Source organism: Magnolia sinica, chromosome 17 (assembly GCF_029962835.1).
Source record: "Magnolia sinica isolate HGM2019 chromosome 17, MsV1, whole genome shotgun sequence".
Lineage (NCBI taxonomy): Eukaryota > Viridiplantae > Streptophyta > Magnoliopsida > Magnoliales > Magnoliaceae > Magnolia > Magnolia sinica.
Genome location: NC_080589.1, coordinates 72,719,258 through 72,739,968, shown reverse-complemented (window position 1 = coordinate 72,739,968; position 20,711 = coordinate 72,719,258). Strand labels below are relative to the sequence as shown.

General features: G+C 43.1%; 1 protein-coding gene and 1 non-coding gene across 2 annotated transcripts; both read left to right on the top strand.

Moving 5' to 3' along the window:
• The first annotated feature begins 3,308 nt into the window (after positions 1-3,308).
• On the top strand, positions 3,309-10,837 carry LOC131231595 (stem-specific protein TSJT1-like). The gene is made up of 4 exons (XM_058227844.1): positions 3,309-3,552; positions 9,419-9,659; positions 10,352-10,472; positions 10,545-10,837. The coding sequence occupies exons 1-4, from the start codon at positions 3,353-3,355 to the stop codon at positions 10,742-10,744; spliced, it is 762 nt and encodes a 253-aa protein (XP_058083827.1). The 5' UTR covers positions 3,309-3,352; the 3' UTR covers positions 10,745-10,837.
• On the top strand, positions 7,739-7,812 carry TRNAI-UAU (transfer RNA isoleucine (anticodon UAU)). The gene has a single exon. It is a non-coding gene; the product is annotated as a tRNA-Ile (tRNA).
• Positions 10,838-20,711: the final 9,874 nt, after the last annotated feature.

Below are 20,711 nucleotides of genomic sequence, written 5' to 3'. Positions count from 1 at the left end.
ATTAGGTTCAGGGCTTAGGGGTCGGGTTAGCCTGGCTCACAGCTAGCAATTCATTTGCGGGCAATGTGGGGTCGATTGCTCAATTTTGGGGTTTTTTTTTTTTTTTTTTTTTTGTGGTGGGGCCCATTCGCTAACGGTGGTTCCAACTGCTGCCATGTGGTGGGTCACATGTATGATTGAGGCTCCAAATTAAGGAAATTGGTACCCACACCCAAACTGGTTAGACACACCATTTCCCACCTACTTTGTGGTAGATAGGGGTGTACAGCGAGTCGAACCAAGTCTAGCTGGCCTCAACTCAACTCGGATCGGCCACTAGTTGACCTCAGCTCAAATTCGGCTCGGCTCGGTCCTCGAGCCTGACTAGCTAGCTCGACTTGGTTCAGTTAGCAGCTCGGGCCAACTCAAGCCAAGTTCGCCATTGCAGCATTTTCACACACGCCTTGAACGCACTTTCAAAATCTCACTGTATGTGAGACATCAACAATGGTTTTATAGGTATTTTATTAAACACCTTCTAAGCAACATAAAAATCAAGAAAAAAAGGGTGTTGGTTTCATATGCATACCTTCCTTGCCACCTGCCACACTTCTTTGAGTCATTTCATTAAACACTTGGCGAGCAACATCGATCCAAGTTGGATTCTAGCCGGGTTTGATCCGAGTGGAATCGAGTTAGGGCCAGCTCGAACTCAGCTAAAACTCATTTTCAGGCTCAAAAAATCAGCTCTACTCTGCTCAAACTTAGCTTCAAACCGAGACGAATCGAGCGAGCTAACCGAGCTATCTCGGTTCGTGTACAGCTCTATGTAGATGATGGCTGGGCATGGGCCTCTGAATGGGCCCACGTCATGTCCCACCTCACATTGGCCGGTTTGGGCTGATGAATTTGGGCCCACTATATAATTGGGCTGGGCCTCCTTTGGGTTGTGCAAAAGCCCAATAAGACAACCCGGCCCAGCCTGACTTTTTCATTTAAATTGGTTTGGGACCATTTGAAAGATAGGGGAGAGTCTTAAACCAGAGACATTGCAAAGTTGCAAGGTAATCCAGACCGTCCAAATCTCTGTACTGAGAAGACCATGGTAACTATCTATTTTACCGTTCGAACTTGGGCCATTTAATATTCTACTTTTCACCGTCTATTTGATGGCACTCAATTGAATAACTAGGATTGCATGGTCAGTGTGATTTTAGGCATATCGTCCATCCACAATCTGTCCAACAATTTGGACGGTCTAGATGGCTGTACATGAGTGCCATAAGTGGGGAGTATGAGTCAATGGTGGTAGCCTAGCTCTTCCTATTTTAAACAGCTGTTGTGGGGCACGTGATTGTAGCAGTCTGAATCTGTCGGCTCGGATCAATCCATCTTCCCGTCAATCTGTTGATTGGCTAGGACATCAGATCCATGTAGACAGTGGGCCCCAACATGAAGATCATCTCGAGCAAAAAACGAGGCCGATCCACTCATCAAGCAGCCCGCATCATCAAAATCAACGGACGTACAATGGTACGAGTCCGTAAGATGTACGGTCATGATGTAGTCTGTTGTATTTTCAAAATGACCAAATTGTCCTTCGACCGCTATCTCGGCCGTTTTCCTATTTCTGGCAAGAAGATAAACTGAAAAAACCGCCCGGGGAGATGATAAGGTAGAGGCGGTAGAACCGGAATACGGTAGAGCCATCTCTCTGATGTACACGTGGCGTAGTGATAAATCAATGTGGACTGTCCATCTTATAGGAAACTAAAGTAAATCTATTATAACCATTAATTTTCTTTATTTCTCCATCCTAAAACCTGACCGTTGATGAATTCGTTTTCTACCTTTGGTTTTAAGACCAGTGGTTAGTTGGCTAGGGCCAACCGATCTATGTCTGTTTTGAAAAATTGGCCATTGACAGTGGGATCAATGAGATGGACGGTTCCGATTGATATATTACCTGACACATGTACCATAGAGCGATGGGCCAACCATATTCCGGTGCTACCAGCTCCACTGTAACATTACCCTTTTGGCCTATCCTCAGGCCGCCATTTGTTCCCACGTGTCAGAAACTGACCTCAACCACTTCTGCCGCATGCATACAGGTCACTAGCATGCCACGTCATACTCCCGGCGTACGGTAGCATCTTTCGGTTTCAGAAATGGATGAGATCGTTTTGTCTCTGTCGCGACTTAGGATCCAGCGTGTGTCGCTAGCAGTGGGGCCCACATATGTAGTGTTAAAATGATCGTAACCGTCGTTTTCTAGACCCAGTAAGAAAATTACACTGAACGGACGATTCTGATCATTATTATCCGTAGACGAATTTACAACAATAAAAATAAACATTTTCAATGGCTGATATTTGACTATAAAAATCAAAGGTTAAAATCGCCATTGAGATAATTTTCTGGAATTAGATTATTTATTTTATTAATAAGAAGATGGACAGTCCAAATTATCGGATCATCTTAGAATGTGGGCCACGGAGGGTAGCGACGCACGGTGGTTATTAGTCGCGCGACACCGGCAAAGTGTAATTTGGAATCAAGGAATAGTTTAATACTCTGGTAGAGTGTGATGGATGATACTCAGGCAGTCAGAAATTCCTCAAAAATTGCTTGCATTTTCAAAATAAACTGTCCAAATTATTCGCACCAGTATAGATGTATCATAAACCAAATATTACTCAAACTTTAGATTTCCTGAGATTTATTTAACGGTTACAACATAAAAAAATCTAATGGGCTTCATAAAACAGGTGTACACCAATCAGAGGTCAGGATTGTTCAACTAATCTGATTTTTATACTGTAACTTAAATATAGTGCTTTCCACAATTTAAACGGTTTAATTTGGATTTACGCCACGTGTACTATTGCTAAGTGCCTGCGTATCAAACGTCATATGCAGCCGGAGTATCAATACTCCCGTTTGGAATCATGCTCCCCCGCACGTGCAAATAGAAACTTGTCGTAAGACGGGAAAAACATGAGAGATCCGGACCGTTGATTTCGTGGGCCCCGATGTAGATGTGATGTGGCCCAAAATACAGGTTAGTCTGATTATTAGGTGGGCACCAAATGAACAATCCACGTCCAACGGTGTGGCCCACCCAACGAACAGACGGTTCTTTGCTTCTGGACAGAAGTTTGTGAATGGTTGGCAGGCTGGCCCACCTAATAAAGGCCGGATCTTGCACACGCTCTCCACTTTCGCACGTGTGGGGATCAAAGAATGGAAATCCTACTCTCGCGAGTAGCTATTGCAATGCTCGGTCACTTCCACTATAACTGTAGAGCCTTTGTTCGATCAATGCCACAGAATTCCTTTCTCGCCGAAAATTTCAAAGGCTTGTCGGAAAATGTTGGCGGTTTTCGAGAAATCGATCGGAAATCCGCCGGCGGAGCTGAGAATTCCGTCGGACCCGCAAGAGAAGCCGAAGACCCGAGTAGAAACGGCGGAGATGTTCCGGTCTTCGTGGCCCGGTAGCACGTTTTACAACCTTTGTAACGGGAATTTCATGGCCCTCTCACATGCAAATGAAAATCCATTGCACCCAAGGTATTCCTCTCTCTTAAAAATTTCATGGGGTTTATGCCGGTTTTCCTGCATCTGAACCGTGCAAAATGTGGGCCATATCATAAAGATCACCTGGTGCAAAAATCAGGCCGATTGGTGACCATCTGTCCGTTGATCTTGATTTTGACGGCTCTCCTGATGAGTTGACCGTTCAAAAGATAAGAGCCCGATCATGAAGAAGAGCTGGCGCAAGTGTGAACATGGGGTGATCTATGATCAGGTGGACCGAACCTGTATCTTGGTCAGATCGCCGTCCATCCCTTTTCAATGGTGTGGCCAACCTGATAAGTGGGTCAGCCTGAAATTTGTATCAGGTGGCCTTCATGATGGGGCCCACCTTTTGTACGTTTCAGATTTTCTCCAGATTTGGCATGTCGTCAGGAAAGGCAGTGAAGTTACATGGATATATTAGTATGCATGGTTGTATACGATGATCCCTCTTTTATCTTACAAATTTTCATTTGTATACATGTAGTTGAGCTTGCACTTGTTGCCTTGCCTACGTGGTAGTTTCAACCCACTTAGATTAGGTTTCACACCAAATTTCAGGCCATTCTAAAACTCAAGTGGGCCCCACCAAGTACTTTTAGATGTTTTGAGCATAATTTCCGATGATTTCGGATAGTGAGGGTTCACACCGAATTTCAAGGCATTCTAAAACTCAAGTGGGCTCCACCAAGTACTTTTAGATGTTTTAAGCACAATTTCACATGATTTCGGATGGTGTGGCCCACCTGAGCTCCGGATGATTTTTTTGCACTTCCCATAACTAGGGGACCTACCAAATCCACAAAGTGGATGTCCATCACACATCATGGGCCCACAGAGCTTGAACTCATGGGAAGCTACATGAGGTCGATCTCATATAGTGTATTTCCGTTTTTTTTTTTTTTTTTTTTTTGTAAATCCAAGTTTTCCTTAGATATTTTTAGAAACAAGAGAGATCCTGTTATATTATAATAATCAGCTGGCCCACCATAGATTTTACTAACATATATGGTGATCAAGACCGTTGATAGGTCATCAAGTGGATGTGTAGTACACCATCTAAATGGTTCATTATGAATTTCGCTGCAAGATTAATGATCTAGTGAGCTAGGTGTATGAGGATCCGTCCATATGCACATGGTTTCATTTGGACTGGTTGATATCCACATTACCTATCTGAACCGTCCATTAAGTCCAGCATGCCTTTCACATACTGCCTTTTAAAACTCGTACTGATGCAATGATCCAAACTGTCGAGTTAGTGGCCTGAAAAATGGATGTAGAGGATTATTTGTAGCAGATAGGCCCAATCACGGATGCTTTGGACCATCTGATAGTTGAGAGTTTTGCCAGTAGGGGAAAGAAAGGGGACTGGATCCAATGGACAGCTCAGATAGGTGATGTGAATGCTAACAACTTCAAATGCAGCTATGTCCCATGGCCCACTAGATCATTACTCTTGCTACAGTTATGGTCTTGTTTAGACCTTTCATTAGGTGGGCCCCACACGTTGTCGATGTTTGCCTAAAGATCAAGTTAGATCACTCATCATGTGGTCATTGATCTCACATTGTTTAAGACACATCTTAGGGTTTTTGTGTGTAAGAAATGCTCACGTGGGTCCCACTAATTTGCATGACATCTCGTCTCACCATGAAAATGAGATGCCTATAAAAATCAGGTGGATTCAGGTGTCAAGTGGGGCATTATAGAAAACAATAAACAACGGTCTAAAATTAAAATCTCACATCTAAGGGTTGAATGGACTTGATTTTTTGGGCATTCCATTTTCATGCTGAGAGAACCTTATTGAACGGACGAGATGTCATACAAACACCATGATGGCCTCACACTCTAATTAGTTGGATGTGCAACTAATTGGGTGTGACTCTCTCCTCTTCTGTGTGTCTGTCTGTATGTATGTACTAGGTAAGGAATATACATGTGTTATGCAAGAGTGCATAGCGATCCTGAGTTTTCCACCCTCCAATTCATAAAGTTATTATGATGATAGTAAAGGCTACTATATATAGACTAGGATAGTCAAGTGACATATGGTGCACATGAAGAGAGAGAGAGAGTGTGTGTGTGTGAGAGAGAGAGAGAGAGTGCCATATAATGCACATGCAGAGAGAGTCGAGTGCCATATAGTGCACATGCGTATGCCCAAAGAGAGAGAGAGTCAAGTGCCCATGCAGACAGAAAGAGAGATCATATGGTGCACATGCACATGTCCAGAGAGAGAGAGTCAAGTGACCTATAGTGCACATGCAGAGATGAAGAGAGTGTCATATAGTGCACATGTACATGCGCGTGCCCAGAGAGAGAGAGTCAAGAGCCATGTAGTGCACATGAGAGCCATATAGTGCATATGCACGGAGAGATAGGGAGTCCCGTGCCATATAGTGCACATGCATAGAGAGATCGAGTCAAAGTACCATATGGTGCACACATGAGAGCCATATAGTGCATATGCACAGAGAGATAGGGAGAGTCAAGTGCCATATAGTGCACATGCATAGAGAGATCGAGTCAAGTGCCATATACTGCACAAGCACTTGTGCACACAAAGAGAGAGAGAGAGAGGGAAGGGCCATATATAGTGCACATGCAGAGAGAGAGAGAGTCAAGTGTCCACCATATAGTGCACATGCAGAGAGTCCACCATATAGTGCTGCGTGTGCAGAGAGAGAGAGAGAGAGAGAGAGTCAAGTGCCATATAGAGAGGGGGATCCTCGAGTGCCATATAGTGCACATGGATCGAGAGAGAGAGAGAGAGAGAGAGAGAGAGAGAGAGAGAGAGAGAGAGGCTATCAGGTATTACCATAGAAGCCTGCGCAAGATCCAAGTAATTCAATAGGTATTTAGCACCCATGATGTATATGGCAAGCCATGATTTTGTTGTTAGGCAATACAAGAGAAGCATCAAAACTGTATAACTACTGATTTGTCTAATAAGGTATATTTGTTTTAGGATTTGGGGCATTCCTTAGCTGGCCCAATTACATTTGCTACCTCTTCTGCTACACCTGTTCTGTGAACCAAGCTAGTGTACCTAACCAAATGCCACATCGATCCAGATCCACCGTCCATCAAGCAGGTAGTTGTGGGCCCCTTGTGGCTCATCATGATGAAAGAATTACCTAAAAATCAGAGTGTTCCAAAACTAAAGTGGTTGAATTTATAGTTTTTAGGAATGATTTTATGTGGTGGCCCACCTTGGTGTTATATCAGCTTCATTTTTTAGATCAAGTTCAAACAAGGTTTGTTGTACCTGATGGACGGTGTAGAATAATGCAAATTAAGTCTATTTCCCTTTTAGAGGAAATAACCTGGGAATGTACCTAGGCAAGGTATGCAGGCATTTACCTTTTCTACCTAGAATTATAGGTGGGGCCCACAAATGGATAAGTAGAATTAAACATTTGTCTAGCCAGCAGAACGTGCGGTGGTGAGTCTGGTGACTGTTTAAATGAACTGGAGCTGGCCTTTTGTGGTACGGTGAGGTAGAGAGTCTAACCGCAGGTTGCCTGTGGGTCCAAAAATCAATTATAAGTGAATCCTCACCATTCAGTCATGAATGTTTGGCTGTTGAATCCTCACCATTCAGACATTTCATCATCACCAAGCAACTCGAGAAAACGCTACAAACATGGGTCTAGTTTGGCTAAGGTGGGTCGAGCCCAATCCATTTACTTAAAGGCCATGTCTTATCATTGAAGGGCCGATGGGAACCTGATGAACTCGACCTGATCCTAGCTTTGATGCGTGACAGAGTCGGCCGGCCCACAAACCAACCCGACACATTGCTGTCCATAGGTGTGATGAATAGCTAGGTTCAACAATTAGTGGTCCAAATCAATGGCCTATGGGCCTAGGTACCTTGGCTGGGGGCATTGAGGGTGCAAGAGCTTTGCTGAGATACAATGAAGCTCGCACACACGTGTGCTAGCATGGCACATACGTGCTAGATCTTCGACAAGTGTATGAACCTGATCATGGGGTAGGGCATCAATATAGTGGTGTCATTTTGATGGATGGATTGGATCCTGGACACATCATTCCATACGGGCACATGGGTGTTGTGTACATGGCTTTATTGCACATGAACATGGGGTGAGCTACAATTATTTAATTTACTTTTATTTAAAATATCATATGGATAGGTCTAAATCATTCAGGTCCCATAGCTCAGTTGGTTAGAGCGTTGGTCTTATGAGCCGAAGGTCGTGGGTTCGAGCCCCGCCGGGACCATTGGTCTTATGTATAATGATCTCTTATCTCCATTAATGAGTCACCCATCACCATGGCTCATGGGATGGATTATTAGTCCTTTAAGTTCTGTTATTTATATATTTTTTATATCATTTATTATGATGCTTAAGGAATTTTATATACTTTTTTATCATTTATTTTGATGCTTAGATAATTAATTTTATAATTTTTCTATCATTTATCATTTATTATTATGTTTTGTTATTGATATATTTTTCATATAATTTATTATGATGCTTACCATTTCAGGTGTGATATGTGCATGCTTATGGAAAAATGTCATTTGTGTGTGTATGCACGTGCAGGCACATATAGAGAGATGCTTACATAACAACCAGATCTCATGGAAACTAGTGAGTAGAGCCGAACACAAGCCAAGACAGCTCGAACGCTCGGCTTGGATTGGTTTGAAAAAGGTTAGCTTGGATTGGTTTGAATAGAAGTTCAAACCAAACCAAGCCTCGGAGTTAAGCTTGTTTAAAAAAACAAACCAAGCTCAAACCAGAGTAGTAGCGGTTCGGCTCACCTCAAAGCTTGGCTTGATTTAGCTCAGCTTAATTGATTTGACTTGATTCGGCTCATAGATTGTATGCACACTATTTCCTATGGTATAATCCACTTGAGCTTTAAACATGATTCAATTTTGAGATCATGTTAAAATGATATGTAAAAATGGATGGACAATGTGGATAATACATATACATGACAATGTGGATAATACATAATACATATACATGAATGCACATTGTTTCCTATAGTTTAGTCTACTTGAGCTTTGGATATGATTCAATTTTGGATTATGGCCTAAAATGATATGTAAAAATGGATGGATGGCATGAATAATACATCTACATAACAGTGGGCCCACAAAGTTTACTAAGTACACTAAAATAGGTTTCAAATTAGCTCGATTCGACTTGGCTCGGCTCAAATATTTGGACCAAATCAAACCAACCTCAAACAATAGGGATAGGCTCGAAGCTCGGCTCATGTAAAGCCCAAACAAAGTTGTCACATAACCAAACTTGGATTAAACTCGGCTTAGCTCATGCATGCACATGCACAACTCCACTCGTGAGCACTTTTTGACACATGATTTGAAAATAGCACCTCATGAAACCTTAGAGCCCAAAATTTAGATTGATCCAAAATTCTAGTGTGCCATAGCAAAGTGAGAGGAAAATTAAGGGAGGAATTCCCTCTCACTTTGCTATGGCCCACTAGATCAAGCTAACATTTAACCCTACGAGTTTCATGAAATAATCGGGTTAGAGCATTGGTCTTATGAGCCGAAGGTCACGGGTTCAACCCCCACTAGGACCCCTCGCTCTTGTATATTGTTCTTTTTCCTCTATCTATGAGCCAAACCATCGCCATTGGTTCATATCCAAAATCCGAACTATCCAGTTCCATGTGAGCATTTGTGTGTGTTGAAACATTCGCATACAAACCAAAGAATAGGAGTGTGATATAAGTAGGACATGTTCAAATGATATTTTGAATGTGTCTGCTCTAATTGAGTTCTTTCTCAAGTTGATGTTTTCCTCCGCCGGAAGGGAATAAGATGTTTAGTTTTCTATTGTAGGTCGATCGTCGTGATGGATGATGTGTTTTGCATCTTTGTCGGAAATCTAGAGAACGTTTGCGACCTTAGACGACATTACGGGCTTTCTCGGCACACAACAGAAGCAATGCTAGTGGTGGAAGTGTTTCGAGTTCTCCGCGACCGGGCACCTTACCCTTCTGATCAAGTCATCAAAGACCTCGCTGGCAAGTTCGCATTCGTCCTCTTCGATGCCAAGAATGGTACTCTCTTCATAGCCAGGGTAAGAGATTTCACATCACATGATTAAGGTAGCCCTAACTCTTCATTTGAGTGAGACCCACCAGATAATCGCCATCCCATAATTACATGGCTGAGGTCTCCCATTACACGAATTTGAGATTGATCACAACTCTAGTGGGGCCCACCAATATGCTCGACCACAATATCCAACCCTTAGGTAGATCGAAACCATTGATCAATTTGGCCATCCAGATAACATAACCTTAAAATTAAACTGTTTAGACAACCGTAACAATTGAATTTGTAGGCCATTGAATGGACAGTAGTAACTAATGACGAGCCATTTAAGTTCAACAGGACACTATCTAATCATGTATTTTGGAGCTATGGTCCCTCCACCATGGTACACTAAAGTTGGATGGTCTGCATTGTTCCACCTTGAACTCTTGCCCATAGTTAAAAACGACGGAAAATCGACTCAACTCGACCTAGTTGACTCAACTCGACTCAAAATAACTCCGGCGAGTTCTCGAAAAAGTAGTGTTTTTGAGTTCTTTCCTTATTAGTTGAAAGATACATATAATATTGAGGCATGCTGAGTTCAGTCAAGTTCAGCTGAGTTTTTACCGAATCATGATAAAATCTAGTGTTTTCCCAACCCTTTATAAAATCTAGTCGAGTTGAGTTGACTCAAGCAAGGCGATCTAACATGGATATGAAAATTACACATAGGATCGAGAGGGAGGCATTAAGCTCCAATGGGGCATAGCCGGCGACGAATCATTAGTATGTTCTGATGACCCGAAGATCATGTCGGCGGTGTGCGGAAAGTCGTACGCCCCATTTCCACCAGGTATGTATAAAACCAACCTCACTTCTTCCTTTGATATCATCATCCCATACTAAGAACAGACACCACTGGTAGGGTGCATTTTCTTGAATGGGAGTGGATTGGCGAGCTTCGATCATCCTCTATATAAGGTTAGGGCGATCACACGCGAAGACGATGATGGCCATGTGTGTGGGGTTATCTTCCAAGTAGACCTCTACGTGCGACGGCCGAGCATCCCGCGTGTAGGCAGCGCCACGAACTGGGCCGACGCCACTCTTGTGAAGGGAGAATAGGGTTGGGATCGAAGATCGGTGGATCGTCTCAGCGCCATGGATACAAGTAGTCAAATGCATGCAAGGTGACAAGCATATATATAAATATATATCATTAGTAGGAGAATGTATGCAGGTGTTGTGAATTGTAATAAGCTGTGTTAGTTCATCTACAAGCATTGGAGAATAAGATTATCTTGCAATGTTGAGTGTGGGGTCCACCGTGATGTAGGGCCCACTTTTTTGATAAGGTGTACTACTTCAAGTTCACCCCATATAAACCTAAGAAAAGGACTGATCCAAAGATGGGAAGAGATGGGATGAGGGACGGACACCATTAAAACATTCTGGATGTGTGTGGGCCCCACCTTGTTTTGTGTTTGCAACCCCACGTGGTTTTAGAGGTTTTGGGCATGATTTTACGTGTTGTGGCCCACTTGAGTTTTGGATCGGTCTGATTTTTATGCTCGAAGGGACACATGATGGATGGTGTGGATGTCGTTCACACATCACAGTGGGGCCCACACGATGTTATGGTATGGTGGAATGGGGGCCTGGATAAGTGCCCCACCAGGAACTAGCTAGAGACGGACGGTCCTGGCAGGGGCTGTGTGGGGCCCACAGTGAAGTATTGTGTTTTATCCACACCGTCCATCCATTTTTACATATCATTTTAGGACTTGATTCCCAATAGGAGGCAGATCGAAGGCTTGGGTGGACCACACTACAGGAAGAAGTGATGACAACGACGGCCATCGTTGAAACCTACCTAGGGCTTATCGTTATGTTTATTTGCTATCAAACCTGTTCATAAGGTCAGAGAGACCCGGATAAAGGGAATAGATAAATTTAAGCATAATCCAAAATTTCTGTGGTCCCCAGGAGGTTTTCAACGGTAGGCATTCCATGCCTACTGTTTCCTATAGTGTGGTCCACTTGAGACTTAGATCTGCCTCTTTTTTTGGTTCGTGCACTAAAATGATCTTTCAAAATGGATGGACGGAATGGATAAAACACATACATCAAGGTGGGCCCCACAGAGCCATGCCAGGACCGTCCGTCTCTAGTGGGTCCTGGTGGGGGTAGTACCCAATCCGCGTCCAGCTTGCTTTACTGGCAATGGGCCACTTTGTCTGGGTGGGCCCACATGCTTCCCATCGAAGCCGTTAACGGCATGACTTAGTGATGGACCAAACATCTCGATGGTGCATTCCTTGCCACCCGATCGTGTCCTATTTTCAGTTACATGTGGACCTTTTATGATTGCCAGTTGCCACAGATGGATGGCTAGGATTGTTCGAGTGAGGAAGTTCTTTAAGAAGGTACCCATGCATGGTGGGCCCATATCAGGGCCTAGATCAGGGCGTAGATCAACGTTGATGGACAGTTTAAAGTATTGGATTGTATATAGATACCAGGATGGGTCCTACAAAAAGATAATGGTGAGCATTATATATGAGTTTTGGATGATCGTGATTTTTTGTTTTAATGGTTAAAATGAGACATAGTACCTGATGAACGGAGTAGATTTAAACACCGATACCCCCATGTGTCTCTCGGTCTGCGAAAGTAGGGAGCGGATTAGGTGTGACCCAGACTCACCCAGGACGGTACGTCCCTTACAGTGGGGCCCACATTAATGTATGTATTCTCTATCCATTCCGTCCATACGTTTTTCAAGATCATTTTATGTCATTATCCAAAAACTGAGGCAGATCCAATTAGAAGGTGGACCATACCATAGTAAACAGTGATGATTGACCATTAATGGGCCACACGAGTTTTGGATCAAGCTTTTATTTGTTATTTACCTTCATCCAGGCTTATATAACCTTATAGACAGATTGGATGGAAACTAAACAATACGTAATAAATTAAGATGATCCCTAATAAGCTTTTAATGGTGGAGATATAAATCACCACTGTTTCCTATGGTATGGTCCACCTAATAATTGTATCTTCTTCAGGTTTTGGTCTAGTACCCTAACATGATCTGTAGAAACGGATGGACGGCGTGGATGTAGAATACAAACATCAAGGTGGGCCCCACAGTGAGGGCCGCACCGACTTGGACAGTGGGCCTTTTGAAACTATCCCACGCCGTCCACGAGCCATCCATAGCTGAGTAATCAGAAACCTCGTGATCTGATGGCTCCGATCATGAATAGGGATGCCCCAGAAATGTCCCAGGTTGGAAGATCCTAACCGTTGGATATTTGGACTGCAGCCATTAAAGAGATCGGTGTATCCATAACTGCAGGGCCCACCGTGATGTATTTGTTTTATATCCACACCGTCCATCTCATTTTAGACACAAGGCCCAAAACGAAGCAGAACCAAATCTCAGGTGGACCCTACCACAGGAGACAGTGGTGATTGAACTCCCACCATTAAAAAAATTCCTAAGGCCCACCGTAATGTTTACTTTCCATCAAACCTGTTAATAAGGTCATACAGAACTGGATGAAGGGAAAACACAAATATAAGTTCGATCCATCGGATGGATCCACCAAATCCGGGCACCTATTATCGGTACGTAAGTCGATATTGGACGCGGATTGGCGTCCTACCCAACCCGTCTCTCCAGCTGGAAACGGGCAGCATCTTTGAATGGCCACCGTGATATTTGGATCTTATCCATACCGTCCATCCATTTTTTTCGTATAATTTTACAGTAAAACACCCATAAATGAGCTAGATCCAAGGCTCAAGTTGGCCACACCACAGGAAGCAGCGGTGATAATGATTTTCACCGTTGAAACTTTTCTAGGGCCCACCATGATGTTTATTTGTCATCCAACCTATTCATAAAGTTACATAGACCTGGATGAAGAGAAAACACAAATATCAGCTCCATCCAAAACTTCTGTGGCCTCCAAGAAGTTTTCAACGGTAAGAATTTAATCCCCATTACGTACTCCACGTGAGCCTTGGATCTGCCTCATTTTTATACTTTCATCTTAAAATGATTCGAAAAAATGGATGGACGGTGTGGATAAGAACCATACATCACGGTGGCCACTCATAGCTACTGCCCGTTCCAGCCGGAGACGCGCCGGGGTAGGACGCAATCCGCATCCGTTTATACTCAACTTCGCACGTGGACACGAGTCACGCGTGTGCATTAGCTCATCAGTAGGTGATATGCGTACAAAATAAACGAACGGTTGAAAAAGAAAAACTCTACCTACTGAAGTGGGCCATTTGGCAATCAATACCAACCTTTGAGAAATGCCAAAGCGAACACTTGCCAGCCTGCCCTGCATATCCAACTAACAGGTAGGTGGGCCCCACCTGTAGACTTCCAATACACTCCATTCGGCTGTTTTCTGTTGATATTTCCTTATACAAGTGGGCCCCACCTCATCAGGTGGACGGACTACAATGTTTCATGTATACATGCCACCTCATCAGGTGGGCCACACATATAATTAGAACCATGCACCGTTAACGACTTTCTGTCTATTTCTCTTATACATGTGTCCCAAATAGTAGGGGAATACCATCTTCTCGTGTTAATGATCGGCACAGATCCCACACGCACGCGAGAATTCCTTACGTGCGGCGCGATTCATCCCTTTAATTTCTACCCGCGCGAATCTTCACAGAATTTGTTAGAGCTCCGAAGACCCGGGAATCTGACAGCTTGGACCACTCATAACTCGACACGTGTCATGCTCAAAGTCGGTTCCCACCGACTCTTTTTCCATTTTAAAGCTGAGGCGCGAGCCGCGAAAACTTTTACAAAAGGAAGAAACCACAAAAACCCTAACCCTAATTTCTCCCCTTTATCCCTCTCTCTTGAAATCCTAGCCCTAACTTCGATTTCAATGGCGGAATTCGGGCAGAAGGTGAAGGAGCGAGCGATGGAGCTGAAGTCCGTGCTCCAGAAAGGGATGAGAGTCGTCGGTGAATCCTGCAAGAAGGGCTGGTACAAGGTCAGGAAGATGGCCGGCCGATGACGTCTTCGATCCCCTACGAAACCCTAATTCCGACACGTTCGATACGTGTAAATCTCGGATCTTTTCTTAGAATGTTAGGCTGCTTTCATGTTTTGATTTTCGCGTTTGGTTGATAGTTTGGGAACCCTAATTTCATTTAGATTTTTATGTAATTCTCTCTTCTTTAGTTGAATCGTTTTGTTTGATTTTGGAATCGGAAAACGCCCGAGTCGACTCGGTGTCTGATCGGTTTGACTCGCATAATGGAAATTTCACACGTACATAAGGCACACGTGCCAATATGAAATACGTGCGAGATTTAAGCTTTCCATCAGCTTGGCTACACTGGTTTAGATCGTCTGGTGCAGAAATCCGGCTACTTACACCAAACCAAATGAACGGCTAGGATGAGATGTTCTAACCGTGAAGTTTTTGTACACGGTAGCGCACTCAACATGAGGAACTGACTGTGGGGCCCACCTGATGTATGTATTGTATATCCACGCTGCCTATCTGTTTTTCCAGCTCATTTTAGGGTAGGAGCCCAAAAATGAAGCAGATCCAAATCTCAGATGGACCACACCATGAGAAACGGTGGTGATTAAGTAGATCCAGCAGAAAACAGTGGTGATAGTGACATCCACCGTTGAATCTTACTAGGGCCCACCTTGATGTTTATGGATGAAGTGAAAACAGAAATATCAGTCTTATCTAGAACTTTTGTGACCCTTAAGAAGTTTTTAATTGTGGGCTTTGGCTCATGACCTAAGCCTGGGCTTGTTCTAGGCCACCCTTATTGTGGGGCCCACCTTGATGCATGTGTGTATTTAATGTCCATCCGTTTAGGAATGAGCCGAGAAATGAAGCAGATCTAAATCTTAGGTGGACCATATTATAGGCAACGGTGCTGATTTCAGAAACATTATGGTGGGCCCTAGGAAGTGTTTAATGGTTTGGCGTTCTATCACCATTCTCCCCTATAATATGGTACGGTTGAGATTTGGTTCTTATTCATTTCTGGGCCCCTGACCTAAAATGATCTGGCAAAACGGATGGACGGTGTGGATATGAAATATATGCATGAAGGTAGGCCTTACCCAGCCTAGCCACTGAGGGGGATGCTAGTGTGGCACAGTTGCCTCTAAATGTGCTGGGCTTTAGATGAAGGTCTAGCCAGGCCTGGGCTTTTCAGCCAGCTGAAAAACATATATTAATGCGTGTCAACAGGCCGGGCTTGTCTGTTAGTGGGTCCAACCCAACACATAAGATCCAAGGCCCGCTTAGCATGCGCCTTGCATTGCAAGCCCAATCTGAAGAAAATTTGATGGGCCCGGCTCAGAGGAAAATTGATCAATCCTTCCCTACTAAGGAATGAAAGACATGGTGGCCCCACACGCATATATCTAGAGCTGTACACGTGTCGAACCGAGCCGACCTTGGCACAATTGGACTCAGCTTGGCCACTAGCTGACCCCAGCTTGAACTCGGCTTGGCTCGGTCCTCGAGCCTGACTTGGCAGCTCGGTTCTGTCAGCAGCTCGGGCCAATTCGAGCCAAGATCGAGCACGTGTGGCATTTTCTCAAACACGTGGAGTGCACTTTCAATTTCTCACTGTATGTAAAACAATAGCATCAATTTATGCAACATCAAAATCAAGATACAATGTATTTGTTTCGTATCCATACCTTCCTCGCCTCCAATCGACACTTCGTTGAGTCATTTCATCAATATCAAAATAACCGAGTCACCGAACTAGTTTGATCCGAGTTTGCTTCGCATTGGGGTTCAATCCGAGTCTATTTGAGCTCGGGCAAGCTCAAACTTGGCACGTATTTTTTTTTAGCTCTAAAAATCAGCTTGACTCGGCTCTCGGCTTGTACTTACTTTCGATCCGAGTTGAATTGAGCTTTTTCAAGTCAAGTCAAGCGAGTTAACTCGGTTCGTATACGGCTCTATGACTATGGTTGGCATCCCATCCCCACTGTTCCCATAGTGTGGCTGGCTTTAAGCTGGTGTTGTAGAGGCTTTGGATCCATCCACGTCTCAGATTTGCAGCACAATTGGTGAACGGTCATATCACAGCTGTACGCAATGCGGCCTTGGCCCCAATGTCATTGATTCTGTGAGGGGCAGATCGGTTAGAACCCCCCACGACTAATATGTTATCGGATGACACCCAATCCACTCCCCAAAAGTTATAATGAAATTTCTAATTTGATGCATGGTATTATGTGAGATTAGGTGTTGTATTTTAAAAAGATTTTTTAAAATAATTTTATTTTAAAATTCAAAGTTTTACTTTCATATTTTTTTCAAAGTATGTTTGTTTTTACTTCCTTACTATGTCAATGTAGCCCAAGATGATCTAAGCCATCCATCATATGTGGTTTCAGTGGATCATAAGTTAAGACATTCAAAAGTAAGTCCAATCCTCTCCATCGTTTGTAAAAAAAGCTTATTCTACAACTTTCCTGGTGGTCAGCACTGTGGTTTGTTTGCAGAATCCAACTTATCTAAAAAGGCTCACCGCACTATGAAAGCAGGATGCCTTGGAATTATGGCAAAGTCTTTTCAAAAACTTTTAAATGGATGTCTATCGTTTTACAGTGTGGCTCACTTACTTAGGGCCAGTTTGATTGCCCTGTCTTCTCCGGTGCATATAGTAACAATTTACTTTCTTTAACACTAATTACTACTCGAGAATTTTATGAAATTAATGTGGGGCCATCGTGATGTATGTGACTTATCCACACCACTCATTTGTTATGTCAACGGAATTTAGGGTATAAGAAAAAAAACCTGAGGTAGATCCAAACCTCAGGTGGACCACACCAAAGGAAACAGTGGAAATTAAACGCCTACCATTAAAAATTCTTAAGGCCCTTAAAAGTTTTGGATCAAGCTGATATTTGTGTTTTGCCCTTATCCATGTCTGTGTGACCTCATGAATGGGTTAGATGATGATGGAAAAAAAAAAACCTTAATGTGGGCCCTAGTAGGGGAAATAAGTTTCATCAATGGACGAATTTAGACCATTGTTTCCTTTCATGTGAGCCATTTGAGTATTGTATCCGTCTCATTTTTTGGTTCATGCCCTAAAATGTTAAATAAAATAGATGAACAGCGCAAATATATCATATACATTACAGTGGGGTTTACAGTTTTGATTGTATAGACCTGAATTTTCAGCGCAAATCTATCATATACATTACAGTGGGGTTTACAGTTTTGATTGTATAGACCTGAATTTTCAGCATTTCTTCGTCATAGTGGGTCAACTCCATTGAATTGGGTATTGCCAACATAGCTACGTGTATGATGCAACTTCCAAGTTGCCAAGAAGGCAGGGCCTACGAAGATCATCTAGGGTAAAAGATAGGTTGCTCCATGCCTATTGTAGAAACAATGGGTAGTCAATGGATTGACGGATAGTATAGCACATCTAATGAATGGATTGGTCTGATTTAAGATCCCATTGATATTTAAGGTGGATTGTACTTTCTTAGTTGGGATATGCATAGGTGTTATCTGGGTAACACGGAAGACTGTGTGGGTCCTACCTTGATGTAGGTGTGGGATGTCAATGTCGTCCATCCATTTTTCTAGCTCATTTGAGGCAAATGCAAGTAAACCACGTTAGAAAAATAGTAATCACTGAATGCCCACCATTAAAAACTTCCAACCACCCATGGAGGAGCTCACAGAGACACAAATGAAGAGAAAACACAAATATCAGCTTGATTCATAACATTCATGACCTCAAAGAAGTTTTTAATGGCATACGTTCAATTCTCACCGTGTCTTACTTTAGATTTACAAGTTGGAAACACCAATCAAAGACAATAATATTAGGGTTGTCAATGGGTTGGACCTGGGGTACGTCTCAACCCGGATTTTAAACTATTTTGGGCCAGGCCATCAGTTGCCTTATTCAAAATTCTGATTTTTTGGGCCCGAGCCCGGCCCATTGATACCTCTAGCTGACATACAACACATACATTAAGGTGGAACCTACAGTGAGTAAAATGATGGGGTTTTCCTCCTCAATTTAGAGGAGAGGTAGTGCAGCACGGATGTCTTAAATCTTGTTTCACCGCACTATTTGACTGGTTGAGTGGGCGGCTCGACCGGTCGAAGTGAGTTGCTTGACGTAAAGTCCAGCAAGTTAGATTTTTTGGCTTCAACTAGTCGAAGGGGTCCTTCAACCAATCGAGGACCCGGCTCGACTAGTCGAGGGTTATGTAGATTTTGCACGAATTTTGTACGATGCGTAAATTTGAGGTGGTTTCGCAAAAGTGTGAAAATGGAGTTTCTTAAACTGTAAATAGGGGTCCCTAGGACTATTCTAGGGTATGCTAAGGCGTTTTCACGATCGAGAGAGAGAGAGAGAGAGAGAGAGAGAGAGAGAGAGAGAGCTTGTGGAATGGAGGATTCTGCTCGTAAATGTGATCTACAATGCAGCCGACATTTCAGTACTTCTAGGTCCTCATGATCGGTAAGATTTCTCCATTTTTCATTATTTTCTTATTGTTTATCCACTTCTACGTGAGTGAAGAAAGTTTGATCCAAGTGGTGTGTGCTTGTGATCGGTTGTAACATTATACTTCATAGTGAATCGTTGCTCTGGACTAGATCCCGTGGTTTTTACCTCTTCGAGGGTTTTCCACGTAAAATCTCTTATGTCGTGTAGTTTGTGCTTTGATTTATTTCATTGCTTTATTTATATCCCATAATTCTATTATTTTGGGAGGCGAAATCCTAAGATTTTTGTGCAATACTCCCAGCATAAAATATCACTACAGTATAACCCAAGTAACACCTAATCTGCTCTCTGTTATGTTATGCTTGTAAGTGCACTATCCCAGCTGCCAATCATGTGGGTCCATCTATCAATCATGTGGGTCCCTTTATAAAGATTTCCTATATGAAAAGACCAGCGTTCACTCATCAGGTGGCCCACAGTGTATAAAAGAAGAAGACATATCTTGGTCAAGGTTTTAGCTGTTCATTTGTTTTTAGTCTACCATCTTGGCCATCTACACGGTGGGAAGACTGATGGAAGGCTTGGAATGTCCACAGATGTACCTCCTTGATATATGAGATGCTTTATTGCTGACTTGGCAATTCTATGCGGGTTCTGCAGTGGGGAGCGGATTGGTTGAGGCCCGCCTCATCTAACATAAAGTTCTGACGTGGCAATGTTTGATCTGGGCCACATGAGACTGTTAGGGAAGTGGATTGGCTTGTGTACCATACACCACTGACCTGACTGATGTGTTGATGTCACTAAGTTATGTGGGTCCCATAACAATGTATGTGTTATATCAAAACCATCCATCTATTTGGAGAGCTCGTCATAAGTCATGAGCCGAAAAATAAGACAGATCCAAAAATTAAGTGGACCACACTGCAAAAAGCAGTTGAGGATTAAACGTTTACCATTGAAACCCTTCTGGGGTCACAGAAGTTTTGGATAATATGATGTTGGTTTTTCCTCTTAATCAGCTTTAAAATAAACGTTATGGGGCCTATGAATGTTTTAACGGAGATAATCATTGTTCCCACTGGTATTTGTGGTGTGGTCCATTTGAGATTTGGATATGATTCATTTTTAGACTCGTGGTGTAGAATGATCTCTTCAAATGGATGAACGGTGTGGATATAATAAATACATCATTATGTGCCCACATCAGGGCCTTACCTGTTGCTGGGACCAGCTCAACTCAATCCACTCCCTATGGGGGAAGGAGATTGGATGGTGACTTTGCTGTGGCGCCCAGTGTGATGTGTGGTTATCCATCCATCCATCCATCCGTTTTGCCAACTTATTTTAGAGCATGAGTCTAAAATTCAAACAGCTCAAAAGCTTAAGGGGACCACCACACAGGAAACGGTGATGATTGGACACCCATCATTTCAAACTTTTTGGGGCCATAAAGGTTCTGGATCAAGCTGATATTTAATGTTTCCCTTCGTCCTGATTTCATGTGGTGTGGTCCACTTGAGCTTTGGATATGCTTCAATTTTGTGCTCATGATCTAAAATGA

What these genes read in the sequence shown, in the direction of transcription:
- LOC131231595 (XM_058227844.1), top strand. Translation starts at nt 3,353, where the DNA reads ATGTTGGCGGTTTTCGAGAAATCGATCGGAAATCCGCCGGCGGAGCTG. An exon ending in GAAAATCCATTGCACCCAAG is followed by an intron (nt 3,553 to 9,418) that starts GTATTCCTCTCT and finishes TTTCTATTGTAG; the next exon opens with GTCGATCGTCGTGATGGATG. An exon ending in GTACGCCCCATTTCCACCAG is followed by an intron (nt 10,473 to 10,544) that starts GTATGTATAAAA and finishes CACCACTGGTAG; the next exon opens with GGTGCATTTTCTTGAATGGG.